Here is a 21388-nt window from a genome sequence, read left to right on the forward strand (position 1 = left end):
TAAAAGGAATTCTACCAGTCTCTACGTTAGCATAGCTTTGTGAAGCCAGCGGATAATAGCAGAAAATATCGCAGTTTCGTCCGAAAAGCGAAGGAGTGATTGCGACAGCAAATTACCAGACAACTATTGCTGTAAGTGTTATCGCCAGTGTAAATTACGGTAAACATTAACTTCCTTGCTACATTAACAAACTTGGTGTCGTGCGCAAAGCAAAACATGAACACATCTCACTGACGGTAAACACGCTGTATGAACGCTGGCGTGATGAAGCGGGGCAGCAGGGACAAGCGATCGCTTCTTGCTGCTTCCAGCTATAGTGAGTTTCCAGAGCCAAGTTTACGTGACCTTCGACACTACCGCTGCACGGGAACAGCGTCCATGAAGCCACAACCCACCGCGGCGCCCGTCAGAGGAATTTCGTCAGGAGTGTCCCTGCAGTTCCTATCGCAATAATAATTAAAAAAATAGGCGAATGTCGACTCTATAGCTTCACTAAGAATACAGTGACAACATAAATCGTAATCTTGTTGTAATCTTGTCGTAATCTGTCGTAATCGTAATCTCTCGTAATCTTGTCCAGCGCGTCGGGCACACATGTCAGCACACACGCTGGCCCAAATGATAGCAAATGCGAGAAGAAAACTGAAGCAGCACGGTTGGTCAACCGCACTGTGTGAGAGGCGCTGCCAGTGAAATACAAATGCCTACAATCTAGTTCCCCTATTTGGACCTTCAGCGGTTGCACGATTGCTTCTGCAATCTCGATTACATCAAACTCAAACGGCAGACGAAGCTTAAGCTACACACCTGACAGAAATTTAATGAACAGTCGAAAGAGACAAACGTTCACTATTACTAAAGAATTAAATTATTAGGTTTTACGTGCCAAAACCACGATCTGATTATGAAGCACGCCATAGTGGGGGACTCCACAATAGTTTGGACCACTTGGGGTTTTTAACGTGCACGTAAATCTAAGAGCATGGCTGTTTTCGCATTTCGCCCTCATCGATATGCGGGCGCCGTGGCCGGGACTCCATTACTAAAAATGGGACAACGTGTGAATTAGGAGCAATAGTGTAATAAGAAGCGTAAACGTTTCGATCATTACAAACAGTTGAGACGTAAGCTTGACCTTCCCACCATACTTGCATACACCCGAGAACGTGTAAATAAACAACAGTACACAAGAAGTCACCCAACAGTTCCGTCATTCCCAGAAATGAATGTGTACGGCATTCTTTGACAGAAACGCGTGGGAAAATTGAGCAGCGCGGCCAGCTAACCATCACGTGCAACAAAAGTGCTTCGATTGCGACAGAAAAGCCTACAAATGTTAGTTATTTCAGCCGTACACCGTTTTACGATCGCTCTCGCAGTCGCGGCTACGCAAAGAAAACTCAAACGGCAGACGAAGCCCAAGCGACACGGTTAATCAGTGAGAGTAAGCGCGTGACGCAAATTTAGCAGACAACGAAGATCAACAGACTTTCCCCATTACTAATACGAAACAATACGACCACGTGCGAACGAGCTATAGTCTAAGCAGCGTAGTACGTGTTGGATTGTGTGGGCTTATCTCACATATGGTTGATATGGGTTATCCCGTTGAAAGCATCCTGCGGACATCAGTAGGATTAAAGTTTTGGGATTTCTTTTAGATCCCAGAAGTTCAATCATATGGATGTCCGAAGGATGTCCTAAATAGGACATCACGAAATTAATGTTCACATGTTATCCACTAGACGTACTGACCGGGACTTGGACGTTCGGATCTAATCGGTATGTCCAGAGGATATTCACGGTGCAATGGGATATTAACTCTATGCGAAATGCAAACGCTCTTGGCATTATAGCTCAAGTTTTACTAGCTACATCGCGCCCGAAACGATGTTGTTTCTCATATTCCTTCAACCGGTGCGCTGCAACGGAATTCAATTACTCACGTCTATGTCATGCGTTATCCGACACATAAAAAGTCATGGCAATCATGTGAGCACTTATTCCTTCACTCCAGGGAGTGTTTACGACTGAAGAGATAAGGGCGGTCGCCCATGTAAAAATATATCTCTCCCATACCACGGGCCGCCCTACACTCTCACTTTGACCTGGAAGTCGAGCAAGAGCCAGTGGTGCCTTGGACTGAGGGCCCCACCCAGACTTGCTATAACTCCAAGCAACTGCTCAGTAAAGTTTTTTCCTCTTCCTCCTCTCCTGAACATAAGCGGTGGACCGATAGAGTTCTGAATAAATTTTTCAAGCTCTCTGCTACTAACGATCGTGAATGCAGAAACTGATTCGGTCAGGTTACTTGGATTTCATTTTTGATAATGTTTTGCGCATAGTTACGTAGCAAAAATAGCGGGAATTTGGTTTTTTAATTAAGGTGATAACATATTTATGGTGAGAATGTAATGGGGAAGGGGTGGAGAGGCAACTTAAACACGAGCCCCCTGCTGCAAAAATATTCCAGCCGACCATGGCTTAGACCTGCAGTGGTGTGCGTTGAAGTACAACATTTCGTTGCTGACGTAGCGTGAACACCAGTACATCCGCCGAAATATAAACTGGGCAGTGGTTCCGAAGAAAATGGAGAATTGAAGTGATTTACAGCGGTTCAACAAGTGATGTCTCAGGCTGCGGTCAACGGTTCCACAACGACACTTGTCTTCATCAAGGCCTTGACAAGTTCCCTTGTTCAAACGTTAGCTTCAAGCCGACGCATGTCTTTTGCTAATAGCATTACTCCACAGATGCTATTATACTCTGTAATCTTGCTAGCAGCTGCGAATAGGGCGCCGGCACAATCCTGCTATGTGTGGGCCTATCGTATATAGGCCCACACATAGCAGGATTGTACCGGCGTTGTGCTGCAGTAGATGACGCGTTGCTCCGTTCTTTGCTGTGCGAGACGCCTGCGGGACGTGCCTTGTGAGCCTGCATTGCTGAGAAAGCTATCGCTAGGCTGTGCAAAACAAGTTTAGTCTACCATCACTTGCCTTTTAGTAGAAAAAAAAACATCACTGGTTGCAATGTAAAGAGATAGAACTGCTACACGACTAGGCTGCAACGAAGACTAATTGGTAGGCCATAAGCACACTATAGCCGATTGTCAAGTATTGCATGAAAAGAAGGGGAACCGAGGGGCCTGGTTTTGTAAGAACGCTTGCACGTGTTTGTTAGTCAGAACCGTATGAAAACAACAGATAATGAAGAAACGGAAAACATAGGACAAATAATTTGTGTTTTCTTATTGAAGCGCACAAATGAGAAGCTAATGGAGGGAAACCGAACTTTCTGGCGGTGATAGCCGAATCCACAGCCTCTGCGTTAGACGCGCGTTGCACTACAAATTGTGCTACGGAGACGACGGCAGTTTCCACGTCCATGCAGTCTTTTTTTGGACCACCTCGGCTTCTTTAACGTGCACCTAAATCTATAGAGTAATATACGGATAATGAATACCTTCTTCCGCAAGCGGGATAACCGAAAGTGGACGTGGAGGAGCCCGAATGGCGAGACTAGAAATGAAATAGACTTTATACTCTACGCTAACCATGGCATGATACAAGATGGGGACGTACTCGGCAAGGCGAGCTGCAGTGACCATAGGATGGTAAGAACTCGAATTAGCCTAGAGTTGAGGAGGGAACAGAAGAAACTGGTACATAGGAAGCCGATCAATGAGTTAGCGGTAAGAGGGAAAATATAGGAATACTGGATCAAGCTACAGAACAGGTATTCGGCTTTAACTCAGGAAGAAGACCTTAGTGTTGAAGCAATGAACGGAAATCTTATGAGTATCATTAAGGAGTGTACAATAGAAGTCGGTGGTAACTCCGTTAGACTGGATACCAGTAAGCTATCGCAGGAGACGAAAGATCTGATCAAGAAACGCCAACGTATGAAAGCCTCTAACCCTAGAGCTAGAATAGAACTGCCAGAACTTTCGAAGTTAATCAAGAAGCGTAAGGCAGCTCACATAAGGAAGTATATTGTGGATAGGATTGAACATCCTCTCAGGAACGGAGGAAGCCTAAAATCAGTAAAGAAGAAACTAGGAATAGGCAAGAATCAGATGTCTGCGTTAAGAGACAAAGCCGGCAATATCAGTACTAATATGGATGAGATAGTTTAAGTAGCTGAGGAGTTCAATAGAGATTTATACAGTACCAGTGACACACACGACGATAATGGAAGAGACAATAGTATAGAGGAATTTGAAATTCCACAAGCAACGCCGGAAGAAGTAAAGAAAGCCTTGGGAGCTTTGTAAAGGGAGAAGGCAGCGGGGGAGGACCAGGTAACAGTATATTTGTTGAAGGATGGTGGGCAGATTGTTCTAGAAAAACTGGCCACCCTGTATACACAATGCCTCATGACCTCTAGCGTACCGGAATCTTGGAAGAACGCTAACATAATCCTAATCCATAAGAAAGGGGACCCCAAAGACATGAAAATTATAGACCGATCAGCTTACTGTCCGTTGCTTACAAGGTATTTACTAAGGCAATCGCAAATAGAATCAGGAACACCTTGGACTTCTGTCAACCAAAGGACCAGACAGGATTCCGTAAAGGCTACTCAACAATATACAATATTCATACTACCAATCAGGTGATAGAGAAATGTGCCGAATATAACCAAACCTTATATATAGCTTTCATTGATTACGAGAAAGCGTTTCAATAAGCCTAAACCTCAGCATTCATGGATCCATTACGGAATCAGGGTGTAGACGAGCCGTGTGTAAAAATACTGAAAGATATCTATAGCGGCTCCACAGCCACCGTAGTCCTCCATAAAGAAAGCAACAAAATCCCAATAAACAAAGGCGTCAGGCAGGGAGATACGATCTCTCCAATGCTATTCACAGAGTTTTTACAGGAGGTATTCAGAGACCTGGATTGGAAAGAATTGGGGATAAGAATTACTGGAGGATACCTTAGTTACTTGTGATTCGCTGATGATTTTGCCTTGCTTAATAACTCAGGGGACCAATTGCAATGCATGCTCACTGACCTGGAGAGGCAAAGCAGAAGGGTGTGTCTAAAAATGAATCTGCAGAAAACTAAAGTACTCTTTAACAGTCTCGGAAGAGAACAGCAATTTACGATAGGTAGCGAGGCACTCGAAGTGGTAAAGGAATACATCTACTTAGGGTAGGTAGTGACCGCGGATCGGGATCATGAGACAGAAATAATCAGAAGAGCGAAAATGAGCTGGGGCGCGTTTGTCAGGCATTCTCAGATCGCGAACAGCAGGCTGCCATTATCCCTCATGAGAAAAGTGTATAACAGCTCTGTCTTACCAGTACTCAAGTACGGGGCAGAAACCTGGAGGCTTACGAAAAGGGTTCTACTTAAATTGAGCACGACGCAACGAGCTATGGAAAGAAGAATGATGGGTGTAACGTCAAGGGATAAGAAAAGAGCGTATTGTAAATACGTTACTAAAGCTAAAGCCCTCTATACTCCGCTGGCAAATTCACTGTTTTCGTTCAGCTGCACGAACATCAGACCAACCTGACCGGTCTAGAAAAATTATTTAGTTCGCGCTAGCTTATATTAGAGTGTTTCAAGATACCTAGATTCCTAAAATCCACTTCACAATTATAGCTAGAGCTTTAGTGCCTTTTTTTATCACTTCAGTGACGCGCTTCCTAAAATGTTGGCAACACTAGACTGTAGTGGATCATCATGTACCATTGAAAACCAGATTTGTCGATGACAGAGATAAACTTCACTGACGCATTTTCAGCCTTTTTTATTGAAATGGCCATGGGGTAATCCGCAAGGGAGGCGGACTTTACAGTATACGTGCCACCTGGGTCCGCTCTGAGTATGCATTCTTCGCCCAGTCGTGAACGTGAACTTTTGTATAGCCTCCAATGAATATTTTCGAACAAATTAACATGCCATTAACACATCAAATAAACACGCTAAAATAACATTATTTATTATATTTATTATAAAATATTGTATTTATCATAATATATTTAAAATATATTATATCATTTATTATATAGTTATATACTATTATAAGATATTATATTTAATCTAAGTTAACGCATTAGTAAGATTGTTTTAGTTATGTAGCATTACCCAGTCTCATCGTACTCTGCATTATAGTGGTGCTTACTTGTTACACAGATATGCTTGTTTGGGTCTATTAATCTAGTTTTGACTTGATTGTTGTTTTCTAGATTTATGGTGCTTCTAATTCTCACAATATTATTATATTTGCTGTATCCTAATGGCAATATTTTCATCTATGACGTGTTCCCACTGTTTGGTTTTTATCACACGATTGATTTTAGATGTTATGTGTCGCTATTCCTTTCTGCGCTCTTTACTAGTTTCTAGACAATTGGTAAAATTGCTTGGGGGCAGCTACCATGCTATTCAGTCTCGCATTTTCATTCTGCTTCTTACAGTTGCTGTGATATTAATTTCTAAATAACACTATTCTGTTCATCTAATAGCATGTGCCCTATACTATGCTAAGGAAAAACTTTAGCACACTGTGTCTTCTTGCTGTTCGTCGTTGTATGTGTACTTACGAATTTCATTTGTGTTCTAGTCACTGTCCATCAAATTATAATTCATTAGGATTTTATTTCTGGGAGTTTTAGTCATTCTTGGTGTGCTTTTAATTCGATTTACTTTGCATTTCTCATATATTTTGCTCAAACCGTGGATAAGTATTGTTTTTTCAATAAAGTGTTGCTTTGTGATAAATCTCATTCCATGCGCTCTTGCCACAAAAGCCCGGGCCTGGCCGATTGTCAAGACGCGCCTATTTCTTAGCGGGATCTCATTCTTATTTTGGTTGTAAACCTCGTTGCTGCATACCAAAGGCGATATTCCGGATTCACTTTCGTGGACATGCTCCTTTTCATGAGGCTTGGTCGAGGATGCGTCGGCGTCTATATGCAACAGTGCGTGGTACTGCGCCAAGAGCTCAGTTGCACTAGACACCGATGGTTCGACTCATCTGAAACTTGCGAAAACGAGCTTCAGGTTATCGCAAACCTTTCGAGACTACTTTTAGACCAGTTTTTTGATAACGTCTTGAAAGCTTTTAGCCATTCTGTATGAAGAGCCTTGGCAAAAGGATTATTTGTGTCTTTCCCAATCCTATTTCAAGACCAGCTTTTCGAACCCGTTTTGAAGAGCAGTTCTAGATCGTATGAAAAAAAGTAATTAAGCCGGATATTTGCAGACATACACGAAGTTTCAACAACACAGTTGTCTTACTCGTGTCTCATTTAAACCGTTTTTATCGTGCCGGGTAAAAACTACAAAAATGTGTGCATCTTTCTTGTGCTTCCTGGGGTGGTCTCTCCGCAGGTAGAGAGGCTAGGTGGTGGCAATAAGGAGTCCGGGGAAGGTGCCTTACGTGCACTCTTAGTGCGTCAGCTGCGGTGTGCGTCTTGATGAGGGGAAACTTTGGTGACCTCATCAGACGCTTATCAGGTGGTCTCAGACGCCTAAGGGTTCTCTGTCACCAGTGATGTTCTTTTGATGTTTGAATGCATTTCTTTGTGTTCATTAAATCTCACATACATTGTTAAAACATTGTGAAGGCCTGCGTATAAGAGATAATAGCCTGTTTCCTATGAAATACAATCAGTGATATGCTTGTCTTTGTACATTTATTGCGTTTCCTGCGTTAATAATTGCGCTACCCACAAACTGTGAACGCGAACGTCATCTTTCGTGGTGTCATTGCACGTTAAAGATGCTTTTAGTGCCTTCCATCGATTCCTCGAAGTTTCCGCAGGCTTCCCATAGGAATATCACAAGAACGACAGCGTGTGAAATTAGTTCATCATCACACTCAGCGCATTGAAAGTGATCGCGATGACTACCGGTGTGCCGTGCGGGGTACCAAAGTTTAGCTTAATTTTCAAGACACGTAACGAATTATATTTCGCACTTCCCGTCATGGGTCAGTCATGAAGCCACGGATACTTGCTGTCACAGCTCAAGAGAGCATGAGTGCATGCGATCCACGTCTTCCAATATTGCAAGCTATGTTTAAGTTCCACGTAAGGATTAACAAGAAAAATGCCACTATTGTTCGCAATTCTAAATTTCCGGTTGAGTTCACAACGTTTTCCTTCACAAGGAATGTCTCCATTGGCCATAGATATATCAATTGGCCGGCAGCTGTTGATGCGCGCTGCTTTAGCTCACCAAAATAAAATAGGAATCCCGGTTCCTCTTTAAGCCATTGACAAGCGCGCGGCTGCGCAATTGTTCAGAACAAGGCAAACAGCGCCCATTGCAACTTTTTTTTTTTTTACGCCGTGGCCAACTGCGATCTGAAACCTTCACGGACGCCTTTGGGGGGGAAACGAGCTCTGTGAGCAGGTTCGAAGGTCGCTTTCCATCTGTCGGCAAGGGCAGCACGCTCGAGTCGAAATAATAGCAGCAGCGTGCTTTAATATTTCAGAAATGTTGAGCCCGCACCTATGCGCCTGCATCGCACCCATTTGCAGCTGAGGCACTTTGTTCTCTTTTTTTTGGCTGACGCACTGCCATGACGCTGGGCGTACGCAGTGCATGCTATATAGCTGCAGATGGGTTTCTTTTCCAAGAGTAACAAAAATGTGGCCGCCGCAAACATAACATCTACACTTCTTATCTCCGTTGTTCTCTTTCCCCGTCGAGGAGGCGGGGGGGGGGGGGGTATAGGTGCTTGTTTGCGTGCGTACCGTTATGTGCGCGCTTGTTTCTGCATCACGACTCTCTGTTTTTTTTATTCTTTATTACTTCGTGGAGTCGCTGCTTTCCCGTTCTCTCGCGAGCGGGAACAGCCAACAGAATATTTTACTCTGCGCACGTGTGGTAAAGGACATTTCCATGCTCTTATTTCTGTCACAGGGTTGCACGATTGTGGGGCATAACTACTGCTGACGCGACGGGTGAACTGCTGATTGCGAGAGGACACACGGGAAGAAGAGGCTGACGAAGAGGCGCTGACTGACGAATGTCCACTCGCCGCACTTGGTCGAAAGCAGGTGATGTGATTACCGGTTACGCGGCATTTACACCCCCTCACAGCTTCCTCCAGTACGCGATTTGTATACGCAGTTTTTATAACGAGAACGACGGAGAAGGCAAAGAATATTTCAATGGCACCAGAGAATACTCATTCACGACGTCGTTTTACGATGATGAGGAGCAAGCTGACTTAAGCATGCGCATTTGTGAGACAAGTGAGTCAAAATACCAAACACGTGAATCGCCGTTTCCTTTCTACCTATGGATTGCGTTCGATGTACTTTGACCTCGCCATCGTCTTCAATGTAGTCTCCCGTTTGATGCAAGTTTGTGTCCACCACGTGTTCTTGTTCGACTGCACTGTTCATGAACCATATTTAACGAATTACAGACTTGTATCAATATTGTGCCATTTCGAAACAGTGTCCTGTCTGCGCCCATACACAGTAGTATGCGCAGCTGCGCATGGCGAGATGAAAAAGTCCTGCAGGCGATGTTCTTCATGCGGACACGCATACAATGCTAGCGAAGATTAAAAAAAAAGAACGCAATAACGTGGTCTTTAGCGTGGACGTAATTTTAAAACAGCAGGCAAGGATACGGCACCGCTGTCTAGGATAGGAGCGTTTTTTATTTCCTTCTATTTATCGTTTCTTTTAAAACTGTACGCTATAAAGAGTGACCATGACAACTGCCACTATATTACTGGCGTCAAGTTCATCACTGGCGGTCACTCATTGCGCGTTGGCTGGCGTCTATGCAAAAAAAAAATATAGTTAAAAATATCGTTAAAAATATAGTTAAAAATATAGTTAAATATAGTTTTACAAGAACTGTCTCGAAAGAAAATAAGCTCACTTCGACGAGTTGCGCTGGACCTCAGTATAAAGGTGAAGGAAGCTTCGCCCCACTTCAGCAGATACGGCAACGAATCGAATTTTGGGAATAATTCATTTTAAGTTTAAAACCACTGGTGTTGCTGGGCGTTGGCCCGTCATCCGGTGGCACTTTTCGTAATTCACAACTACTACGAGTTAAGCGCTAAAATAAATAACTATTTATTCCTAGAGTTATACGTGCCAGAACCACGGCATGATTACGAGGCAAGGCGTAGTGGGGGGTCTCCGGATTAATTTCGACCAAATGGGGTTCTTTACCGTGCACCATACGCATGGCACACACGGGCGTCTTTTGCATTTCGCCGTAAAACGTTACCGAAAACGTTGTCACGCTTGATGGGATGTTTGACGACGCAATACCAGCTTCGCTAATGGAAGTGGCGACCTGGTTAAAAACATTGGAAAAGTCAATATGTATTATTCTCTAATTACCCAGGCAATCAGTGAAATCCTGGAGGTGAAAGAGGACCGATGACCGTACAGAGAAGGCCTCATAATCGTACAACATTGAACCAGTCTTTTTGTTTGAATAGCTTAACTGACGTTAGCTGGGGGACGCCCTGTATGTCATCAATTATATCCGCTGAGATACTGACTCGATCGCCAATCCTACTGCAGCCAGATGCAGCGTTCGCCACGCCAAACCGGAGAAAGCTTCGTTTTTAAAGGTCTGTTTTTGCGAGCTTTTCGAAACGCATTCACCTGTGTTTCAAAATTTCACATCTTACATAGAGGCGGCAGTACTCTGCCCTAATCTAGGCTTTCTATGCGGTTCGAGGTTTCGTTACTATTGGTCTTTATGAAATACATCTTTCTGAGATTCATTTGTGCTGTTTTCGTAATGACGTGCGATATCCGGACAGCCCGCACAAGACCTGGTTTCACATTTAGGCTATTTCATCACCACGTATGATAGTTACATTGCTCAATGATGCACAGACTTCCATGTGGAGCGACGTAAATGGAAACAAATATTGTAGAAACAGTTCAACTATACGACTGACAGTGGAAGCTTTGAAATAATGTAGCACTGGCGGTGCAGTAAAAGTGTGATGTTGTGAGATTTACGAAGCACATTTTATGTAAGTAGCACTGTTAATTTCAGTGAGTTTCCCCTATAAGTTTAGTGACTTGTAGGGCATCGAGAATTTTTAGGCCAATCCATGATGCTTGACATCTCATGCGCAACGACTCTGCGCCTTATCCCATTCTTTTACCTATGTGTTAACCTATAGAACCGATGTTCACGATGTCAGGTTTCAAGAACAGAAGCCACAAAGAAACGAGAACAACTGAAAGCTGGACCTGTTGGGGATTATTCATGCTAAATCTAGAGCGAAGAAAGAATGAAGGACACAGGTGCTTGGCGGAAAAGCGCTGACTCACATCTCAGTATATTTAGAAATAATAGGGAATTATCGGCGAAAGGTATTTTTTCTTTTGGAACTTCAGTCCTGTCATTTTAATTACACTTTTATTGGATGGCAAGGAGCATTCTTTGTGTGGAATTCCGGCGTGTGCATTGGCTCTGAGGTATCGGCAGTCCTCAGCGACATTTTCCTGGCCCGAGTGGACGGAAGCATTGAAGCTGGGCTTGAATGGTTCATTAAGAAGGGGTTTCACATTTGCTGACGAATATTTGGTTATGCCTGACAGAGCTGAAGGCGGCTGCAGTGTTGTTAACGTCCTCAAAGGGTACCGTGTATGTGCAAAGTGCTTCATATTCACTCACGGGGTTGCCAATTAAAAGGAACTACAATTTCCGGATCGGACATTAGGATTACGATCAGATCATGCTTGCTGGATGTATGACCCTAGATAAGCTTTTTTTCCCCAATGACTCCGGTCATTCGAAAATTGTAAAAAGAGGAATTGCGGTCTCTTGACTTACGGCGGCCTTGTTCAAGTTGCGTCAGGACACAGTGGAGCAAAACTTTTCGAATGAAGAGATCAGACTGAACTGGTGAGTTTCCCGGAGCACATTATTTGTAGAGTGGCGGAGAAAACTGCCGAAATGGCCATGGTTGTGAAGCTAAAAGTGCCAGGAAAGAGCCGAAAAGGCACTGAGCGAAAGCGCGTCCTAGCCGTGCGTTACGTCAATTGCTTTTCTCGTGGAACAAAGAACCGGCTTGGTGTTGATGCTGTTTCCAACGCCCATAACAAGCTACAACGACTCTGCAAGGCTGTGGCAAATAAAAGATTGACAAGCTAGGAAGTAAATTTGTCTGTGCTTTGAAGGAAAATTCAATGTTCGTTCAAAATAAACAGGTGCGGTGTAGGGTTTGACTGACTGCCATATGTGCCTGAGTGAGCCATCCGTTGTACTCACTGACGAAGAATTCACCTTTCCCAATAACATGTCACCTTTTGATTTCGTTGCTGCGAATGTTTTGCCCATGTTCATTGCAGTAAGGGGGAGTATATATGTGTAATCCCTTCCTGAAATAAAGTGACTTCTGAGTCAGCGCTCGTTTGTTGACCACCTGTGTCCTTCATTCATTGTGTGCGCTAATTTTACCTTGACTCGTAAAAGAAATGAACGAAATCACGATGTTATTATGAGGCACGCCGTAAAATGGTGGATCCAGATTAGTTGTGACTATCGGGAATTCTTCAACGGCCACCCAACGCACGGTGCCACGAACGGTACTAATTCTGCCCCCCTGTCGGAATGCGGTTGCCGCAGTCGAGATCGAACACGCCCCATCGAGCTCAGCAACGCAGCGGCATAGCTGCTGGGATACTCCGCGGCGGGTCGAACAGGAGCCTAGCTACCAATGCAGTCCGTTGTAAGATGACAGCCTGTTTAGCTTCCTGAAGTTGCTCATTTGGATTTAAAGGAGGATGCAGTGACAATATACAGAACAATTTTTGTCCATCTGAGATTCTCTTAACGTGTACACGAGCCTGTCTGCAAGAGCGGTTTTGCAATTCGCGCAGTTCATCAGAACACGGCCGCGAGTTCAACCGTCGATCTCGTGCCCAGAGAAAGAACGTCGCACGCACTAAGCGAACGCGTCGCCTACGCAGTCACTAAGCCACGTGCATGCTTGGCTGCACAGTGTCGGCAAACTCTTCGTAGATCCTCCGCGAGAGCATATATATATATATATATATATATATATATATATATATATATAGATATACATATATATATATATATATATATATATATATATATATATATATATATATATATATATATATATATATATATATATATATATATATATATATATATATATATATATGTAGATATGCAAGCTTCACGAGTTAAGCACGTGCGTGGATAAGAACAGCTGGACGAGGCGAGGAAGAGCGGCGCTTTCCGCTAGTCCCAGCTGTTAACGCGCGAAAGCCGGCCCTTGCGTTGCACCACAAACATTTGACGCTCATGCGCCTGTTACGCGCCCGTCGAAACGACCTCACGCGTTCTCTCCGTTCTGCCGCCGAAGTCCCCGAAACACGCAGTCGCTCTCGACTGACATCCATGCCGTTTCTGATAAACATCCCGCTGTGCTACTTCGCTTCGATGGCGCGAGAAAACATTCTTTATTATTTATTTATTTCAGTAATACTGCCAGCATTCGTTTGAAGGCCCGTGGCAGGAGTGGTGTAACGTGGAGCGCAGAAAGGTGCAAGGCAGTAATACAAGGCAATAATAACAAAACCGATTGTGTTACGCCACCAAACGCCATACTCAAAGACAAAGTCACGCTTAAGGAATCACCAACGAAGGATGCTGCGCACTTTATGCTGGGCCACCAAGCCTTGTACACGAGTGATACGCCCAACGTTCACATTAAAGGTGATAACAGCGCTATCATACTCTTGCTGCCATACTTCGCTATCATACAACACTAAAACGAAAGGGCGCGTAGTGCAAGTCCGCCAGTGACCGCAAGCGTAGCGCCGTATCAAGAAACACGAATATGGACATGCGCACACAGGAGCGAAAAGAAAAATAGTGAGGCTACCTGAGTAAGACAATGAATGATACATAATGCGAGATCGAAGCTGGAAGAAGGAAAGGCAAAAGTAAGTGAAAACCAAAGAAGTTTGAAAAAAAAAGAATTGATTTAGAGCATCTTTAAAAATGTCTCGAGAGTTGGACACTCCATGGCATCGCGGCACAGAGTATTCCATTCTCGAATGGTTCGCGGGAAGAAGAAATTATTAAAACTGTCAGTGTTACAAGCAAAGTCTTCTAGATCCTTAGAATGATGCGATCGCTTTGGTCGTCGAGAAACATGTTTAATGTAGCGATTTCTGTTTAGCTTAAGCTTACCAGGGTAGAGCAGGTGCATGTATTTCAGTGTTTCTCGACGCCTTCTTACCTGCATTGCTTCTAGGTTAGCTCTGTCTAAAAGAACAGTCGGAGATGATTTCCTACTATAAGAATTAAAAATGCACGTAACTAATTTTCTTTGAACATCTTGAAGTTTTGTTATGCTTGCTTGGGTGTACCGATCCCAAAGAACCGCGGCGTATGCCAAGATAGGCCTAAGGAACGTTTTATACGCTAATAATTTGACCTCAGGTGTGGACTGCCGCGAGGAACTTCTTTAAAAAAACCTAGTTTGCGCATAGCTTTATTTTGGATATAAGTAACATGGTCATTCCATTCCATTTCAGATCTAATGTGATGATGACGCCTATAGATATTTGTAGGTATCTAGGAAGGATAAATGCCGTCCGTTAGTCATGTAAAAGGTTAATAGCTGCTTTGAGCGAGTGATTCTCATGGCTATTGTCTTTTTCTCATTAATCTTCATCTGCCGTGTTGAGCACCAAGACTCAATTGTGGATAAAACTACCCATAGGAGGCCTTGATTTCTCGGGCTTTTTATTGCTTGATAAATGATACAATCGTCCGCAAATAACTTAATATTCACAGGTATATCATGAAGGATGCCGTTAATAAAAACCAAAAAGAAAAGTGGGCAGAGCACGGAGCCCTGCGATATACTGGATTGAAATGATGCTGCACTGAAACTTACGCCTTGAAACAATACGCTCTGTTGCCCATCACATAGGTAGGCCTGAATCCAAGCAAGCAGCGTACTGTTTTTCAAAATGGCTTGCAGTTTTAAAAGTAGTTTCTGGTGGGACACACTATCGAAAGACTTTTCAAAATCTAGATATATGATATCGACTTGGCCCTGCTTATCAAATCAGCGAAATCATAGATAGCTTCCAGTAACGACGTTATTGTCGAGAGCCCTTTGCGGAAGCCATGCTGTCTGGAATCAATTAAGTTGTTGTTTTCCAGAATAGTCGGCGTGTTCTTCAACATAATGTGCTAGAGTTTCTTGACGCATGAGGATAGTAATGAAATTGGCCTGTAAGAACCAGGGAGCGAGGTGTTTGGTGACTTAGGTATAGGTATTATCTCTCCGTGTTTTCAGTCTGTTTGAATGTCTGCTCGCAGTAAAGTTTCATTGAACAACACGCACAAGTATTTTGAACACCATTCAGCATATCTGACAAGGTATAGGCATTAGGTGCGCTATCTATACCTGGCAATTTTTTTTTTCGTCAATGTTTAACAAGAGTGAGAACACGCTCTTTTCAGATATTTCCACATCATCAATTGAAGGGGGTGGGGGTGGGGGGTCATCGTTATACAATTTGAAACTTGGCCTTCTACCGTTATCGTCCGTGAACACGGAACAGAAAAATGGTGTTGAACAAGTCTGCGATTATCGAGTGGTCTGCTATAGTTACTCCATCGATGCAAATGTTTGCTACGGACTTCTTGTGAGGTCTGAAATGCCGCCGAAATTTTGATGGGGACGAGAGAAGAACATTTTTGATTGACACGTTGTGGTAGTATTATTTTTTTTTATGGACTGCTTTAGCTTCAACACACACGACGCGAACGCTCGGGCGACGTACACGTGCATCCGGTTTTTGTCCGCCCCAAATCAGGTCGTCGAAATAAGAAAGACGGTTCGACTTGTGTGGAGTCGAACGCAGAACGCCAGAGGATGTCCATAGCGTACGTTCCTTGTGCACGTGGTTTCGTGCGCACCTCAAGCGCCCGGTTCCAGTTTCCTAGCAAAAAACTGAGAAACGTGCTGCAAGGCTTAGGAGAAGGACCTTTCGCACAATTTTATAACTGATGTGACATCATCTCTTCTACAGCTACTAACTTTGTCAGCGGGCACGTAACCACGCTAACTAAAGAGAATAAATATTATTTTAACTAATTACCGTGGAAATTAAATCGCATGACGTATTTTCTGACGTTCGTTGTTTCGGATAATCCGTTTTCTTTTTTCAATTACATTTTTATTGCGGGCACTGCATTTTCAGCAAATTTTTGGAATCTTCTCGGAAACAGCATGTAGATACAGGGTGTCCCACGAAATTTTAGCCAAACTTTAAATATTATGGGAATGCCACGTAGCTGGACAAAACCAAGGTAGTCTTATTTGCCGTCACTTGGAGAGCTCATATTAATGTTTTGCATGGCGCCTAATTAATTAGTCTTAATTAAATGGCCAGCTTCTCAAATATTATATTTAGATAAGAAATGTCAACGAGAAAGCTGTATCAGGAGCTTATCATGTCGATTTACAATTTTATTATTGACACTTTTCATCTAATTATATTATTTCAGAAGTTTATTTATTAATTAGGACTGTTTATGTATTTAGGTAGAATGCAAAAAATAATCTCATTATCTCGAAGCGACGGCAAATAACATTACCTCGGTTCTGTCCAGCTACGTGACATTTGCACATTTTAAAAGTTTGGCTAATGTTACGTGGGACGCCCCTGTATGCGACGTACGTATCCTTAGAGGGGCTCTTCAAGTGCTCTCTCCCACATAAGGACACGTAGTTATAAACTGCATTGTAGCTAGGGAATGCTTGTTATGCGTTACAGTGTTACATACGCTGCCTTCTATTCTACCATTTTTCTGTCAGAGGAACAGTAACTTTGTTGGGTAGGCTGTGCGACTTGAAGCGACCAGTTGTCGATGGCGTCATAAACCTCTCAATTGCAATAATTATGTCCCTAACTTGATCTACTATGTGATGGCTGAGTTGCCATTGGCCTCTTGGGCTGAGCAAGAGGAGCGTCTTCGACTCCCACCCTGGGCGGCCGCATTGGAAAGGTAACGGAAAGCGATGACGCTGGCGTACACAGGAAGATCAGAATAAAACCAAAAGATTAGCCCGGCTGCACTCCCACAGCAAGTGCTGTTTTGAAGTTGCCAGATCGGCATGGCACAGTGCGAGCAGCGGTTCAGGCAACACTCCGAATTTCAGTGGTCGATGTCTTCGAAGCGTCGCCCAGGCTCTGGGACATGAAAGAAGCGGAGAGTCGCTGAAGTGTGGATGTCGAACCACCGCTAACACACAATGGCCCTCCTGGCAACGCCATTATAAGACGTGTTTAACTGACTATTGGTGACCCGCGCTTTCCCAGTCTCACGTGGTCTTCCGCATTTGCCACACTTCCAAAATTTTTGTCTGTAGTTTTCAAGATTAATGTCCAGCCTCCTTCAACAGGGTCTGTCATATCACAGTTATTACATTGACAATCAATCAATCAATCAATCAATCAATCAATCAATCAATCAATCAATCAATCAATCAATCAATCAATCAATCAATCAATCAATCAATCAATCAATCAATCAATCAATCAATCAATGAGCCATCAAACTTTCCCTCTGGGCGACTGCAGGTCCTCGAACGGAATTCGAGAACAGCACCCGGGATGCCTCCTCCAGCCGAGTTGCAGGACCGGTGCTGGGGTGTTCCCTTGGTGGCGACCTTCTCGGCGTTCCTCGTCTTCCTGCCGCCGTCCAGCGCGGGCCTGCTGTACGTGCTCTTCATGGGCGAGTTCCGTATCAGCCACGAAATGGCCGCCTGGCCGCAGTCCACGTACACAGTGATGTCGAACACAATAGGTGAGACGCCGATCCATATGACCGAGTTTTCAGTCACCCTGACAAGGTGGGATATATAGTGGTCGCAGTAAAGCTCTTGTTTGGGCTAGTTGGTGCATCCTTGAACGCATAACAAGGTAGCGCGGAAAAACAAGGACGAAGAAAAAGGTACGTACACAAGGGTGGGCGCAACACCTACGGTCAGCTTTCTATTGCGGGAGAATGTGTGCAATTTTGTATCGTGTCGATGATCAGTTTTGCACGGTCAGAGTGCTTTTTCTGCCTAATTTTTAAACGCGAAAACAGATATGCATCTGCGCCACACCCAAAATAATGATATTAGCGGTCGTAGGCGATAGAGTCGAAACACATTGGAAAGATGAGCCCGGTGCGTCAACCTAAGCGCTTGACTCGTGTATTATTCTGATTCGTGCATAGGTAAAATGGTATCATATCTTTCGCATATATTATAACAAGTTAAACGTAATGCTATCGCAGGTTTAATATAAAATACAAGCCTACATAAGGATATAAAGTGTCCCATACAATGCCAGAGATATCGGTTCAGAGCAGAATGGGTTAACAAAGGACTGAGGGGGCTTTTTTGAAATAATGAACAATACACTATAACACAATTTTGATAGCAACTGCACATCCGCATGCATTGAAAATTTCATCTTGCCTTTACTACTGTAGGAGTTGAGGAGGACTTTGCTCGATCAAAACTTGGGAGGCTTATTTACATTATTTACGCTGAGAGTCAATTAACAGTCTTAGAGACATTACGGGCCGGCAGCAACTCGGACACTGCGGCCCGTGGCAAGAAGCTCGAAAGAGCTAGATGAATCAAGGAATCCTCTAGGAATGCTCTACTGCTGCTCACGGTCTGCGTCTTTTAAGCCCTTCGGTGTCTCGAAGACACGTCACGTTCGGCCAATGGGCGAGCCCGCTCAGATGACGCCATTTTCGGTCAATCGGCGAGCCCGCTCAAGTGTCGTCATTTTTGGCCAATGGTAGGCGCCCGTGCGATGGTGTAATACCTGGCGAAGAGAGTCGCCGCTGGGTCCCCAATTGTCCGAGGGCTTATTTCTCCCTGCGGTCTTGCCTTGCTGACTTGCAATGCGCCGTCACAATAGCCAGGTGGGGGTGACGCTGCCAGGCCTTCGCGGCGCATTACAGCCGTCTTGCTTCGGGACTCGCGTTACCTGGAACAGTGCCAGGCTCTCGCTTCACTTTCAGGAAGAGTCAAGCAATGAATAGCTCCACCGGCGGCACACGAAGTGGGGGCCGCCAACTTGTTTACACGTGCCGCGCCTCAGGAATGTGGTATCCGTGCTTCTGCGCTCCTTAATTAGCTGTGGTGCGATTCGATGTGGTCTGGGGAACTCGAAGTAGGCACAGGAAACGGTCCCGTATGTAACACTACACAGATATATGTCAAAGGAGGATGACGCAAAGGGGAGGAAAGACAGGGAGTTTAGCCAGTGTAAGTACTGGCTGGCTACCCTGAGCTGAGGAAAGGGCTAAAGGGAATAAAAGGAGATAGAAGAAGAACAGGAAAAAAATTAGGGAAACCGGAAAATTCGCACAGTAACGCGATACTACGCGCTACAACACTGAAAGACAGTCGCACAATTCGCATGTCCTTAAAGGTCTTGAGTACCGAAGCCCGTCTGGACCAGTGTCGTAGAGCTCTTTCCTCTGTAAAGGGGCGATTGTCCAGTTTTTTTAGTGTGATCACGAGCACTTTTCATGGCACTTTGTAACTGGGACAGGCACACAGGAGGTGCTCAATCGTCCCCTCGCAGCCACAGGTGTCGCAATCAGGCTGTCGGCCATTCCAATGCGGAATGAAAAGGAGTTGGTGAATGCCACGCCGAGCCACAAGCAGCACAGAAGTGTTGCTTCCGCTCGTGGTAATCCTGGTGGTAGGCGGAGTTGCAGACGTGGATCCAATCTGCGGAGACGTGCATTCGTGAATTCACTGGTGTTCCACAGATGCTGCGTAAGCTCGCGGGCGAGGGAGCGAAGACTTGTGGCTGCGTCTGCTTGTGACATTGGTATTGGTATGACATGGGCACCATCGTGGGCCGATCGGGCGGCCTCATCCGCGCTGTGATTTCCCGAAATTCCGCAGGGTCCCGGTATCCACTGGTAGATGATGATGTGTTCCTTGTCGATTGCGTGATGGTGGAGTAGTCGGAGATATATGCCAATGTCTTGATGCTTCTGTGTGGCTTGCGATGGAACCCTTTTACATGCAACACAAGTACCGCAATTATGCCTTGCAATCAGTAGCATACCATTCTCTACAACTGGTAAAAAGGTCCATTTGAGAGTCTCTTGAAACAGGCCATTTTTCGCGGAAGCACATGCAGGACAGGCTGACAATGGCTTTGTAGCTAAGGAGTATTGCCGCTGTGCGCAAGGTCTCGGGTTCAATTCCGAGCCATGGCGAGGCGCCTTCTTATGTGGGACGAATGCAGTGAAACACAAAAGCGGCGTAGCGTCCTTTGAGTGGTCACTTAAGAACTAAGGCTGGTCTAAACTATTCTGGAGCCCTTGCCTACCGTCTCTCTCATAGCCCCTCTTTTGCCTTAAAAAGTTAAGTGCTTTTGATGAACTTTTTTAATCCATGCATTTGCAAGGGTCGTTATAGAAATTATGAATTGGAACTGTTGCATATGTCTGAACCTTTTTTTCTGGTTTATACTCATCCGGTACTTTGGTAATAGTTGGCCTACCTATTTTATTTCTTTGGGTGCCAATATTCAGACCATCGATTGTTTCTGGTCATATAAAGTTGATTGGTTCACTGATTCATTGATCGATCATGATTACGTCTTGTCTAAAGCTAGCGCCTATCGGTTTTGTTAGTGCGACGTTCAGGGTAACCTACCTCGTGAAGGTGTCGCCCAAACCGTGCTCGAGATTGCCCTCTACTTGTGTGTCACTTCTACTTGTGTGTCACATTAACATAATTTTACCTATTATGATGTCAATAAGCATTTTGTTGGAGATCCCATATGTGTCTCGAAAAAGATTACTTCCCTAAAGAAGTTCTTAGTGAAGCAAAGCGTCGATTTCAAGCGAATTCGTTCGCGCGCCATCACAGTACAATTCATTCCAAATAAAGTAATTAATAATGGCGAGCGCTATATTACTTACCCCAACATTATTAAAAACAAGTTCGTTTCTTCTGCTCAAGGACTGAGTGCTAAAGGCACGCTTTGTTTGCACATAAAGGAAAGAATAGAACCACGAGGAGCATTGAAAGAAAATGTGAACATATAAGGCCGGCAAGCATATCCAACGCTGAGCGAATACAGCTGGCGATGACACAAAGCAATGTATTGCAGTACTTTTCTGTAGGAATGCGCGTTGCAAGAGAGCTAAACAACATATCGAGCTCAGTAATAGCAACAGTATTGAGTCAAATGAGAACACAAATAAATTAATAAGGTTAGGTTGACAGAGAGAAGAACGGAAGTAAAAGCCAAGCGTTGGATTTCCAATCCGCCCCGTCAGTTCTAGTACAATGTCAAGAGAAGTAACTCAGACTCTATTAATTA

General features: G+C 44.2%; 1 protein-coding gene across 1 annotated transcript in view; it reads left to right on the forward strand.

Moving 5' to 3' along the window:
* The window catches only part of LOC135897393 (monocarboxylate transporter 9-like), a 37391-nt gene that overhangs the window by 8641 nt on the left and 7362 nt on the right, over positions 1–21388 (forward strand). Inside the window, exons 2-3 of the mRNA XM_065426003.2 lie at positions 8892–9028; positions 17612–17837. Coding sequence (XP_065282075.2) covers positions 17645–17837 — 193 coding nt within the window. The 5' untranslated portion in view covers positions 8892–9028; positions 17612–17644. The remainder of the gene's footprint in view (positions 1–8891; positions 9029–17611; positions 17838–21388) is intronic.

Source organism: Dermacentor albipictus, chromosome 2 (genome assembly GCF_038994185.2).
Source record: "Dermacentor albipictus isolate Rhodes 1998 colony chromosome 2, USDA_Dalb.pri_finalv2, whole genome shotgun sequence".
Taxonomy (NCBI): domain Eukaryota; kingdom Metazoa; phylum Arthropoda; class Arachnida; order Ixodida; family Ixodidae; genus Dermacentor; species Dermacentor albipictus.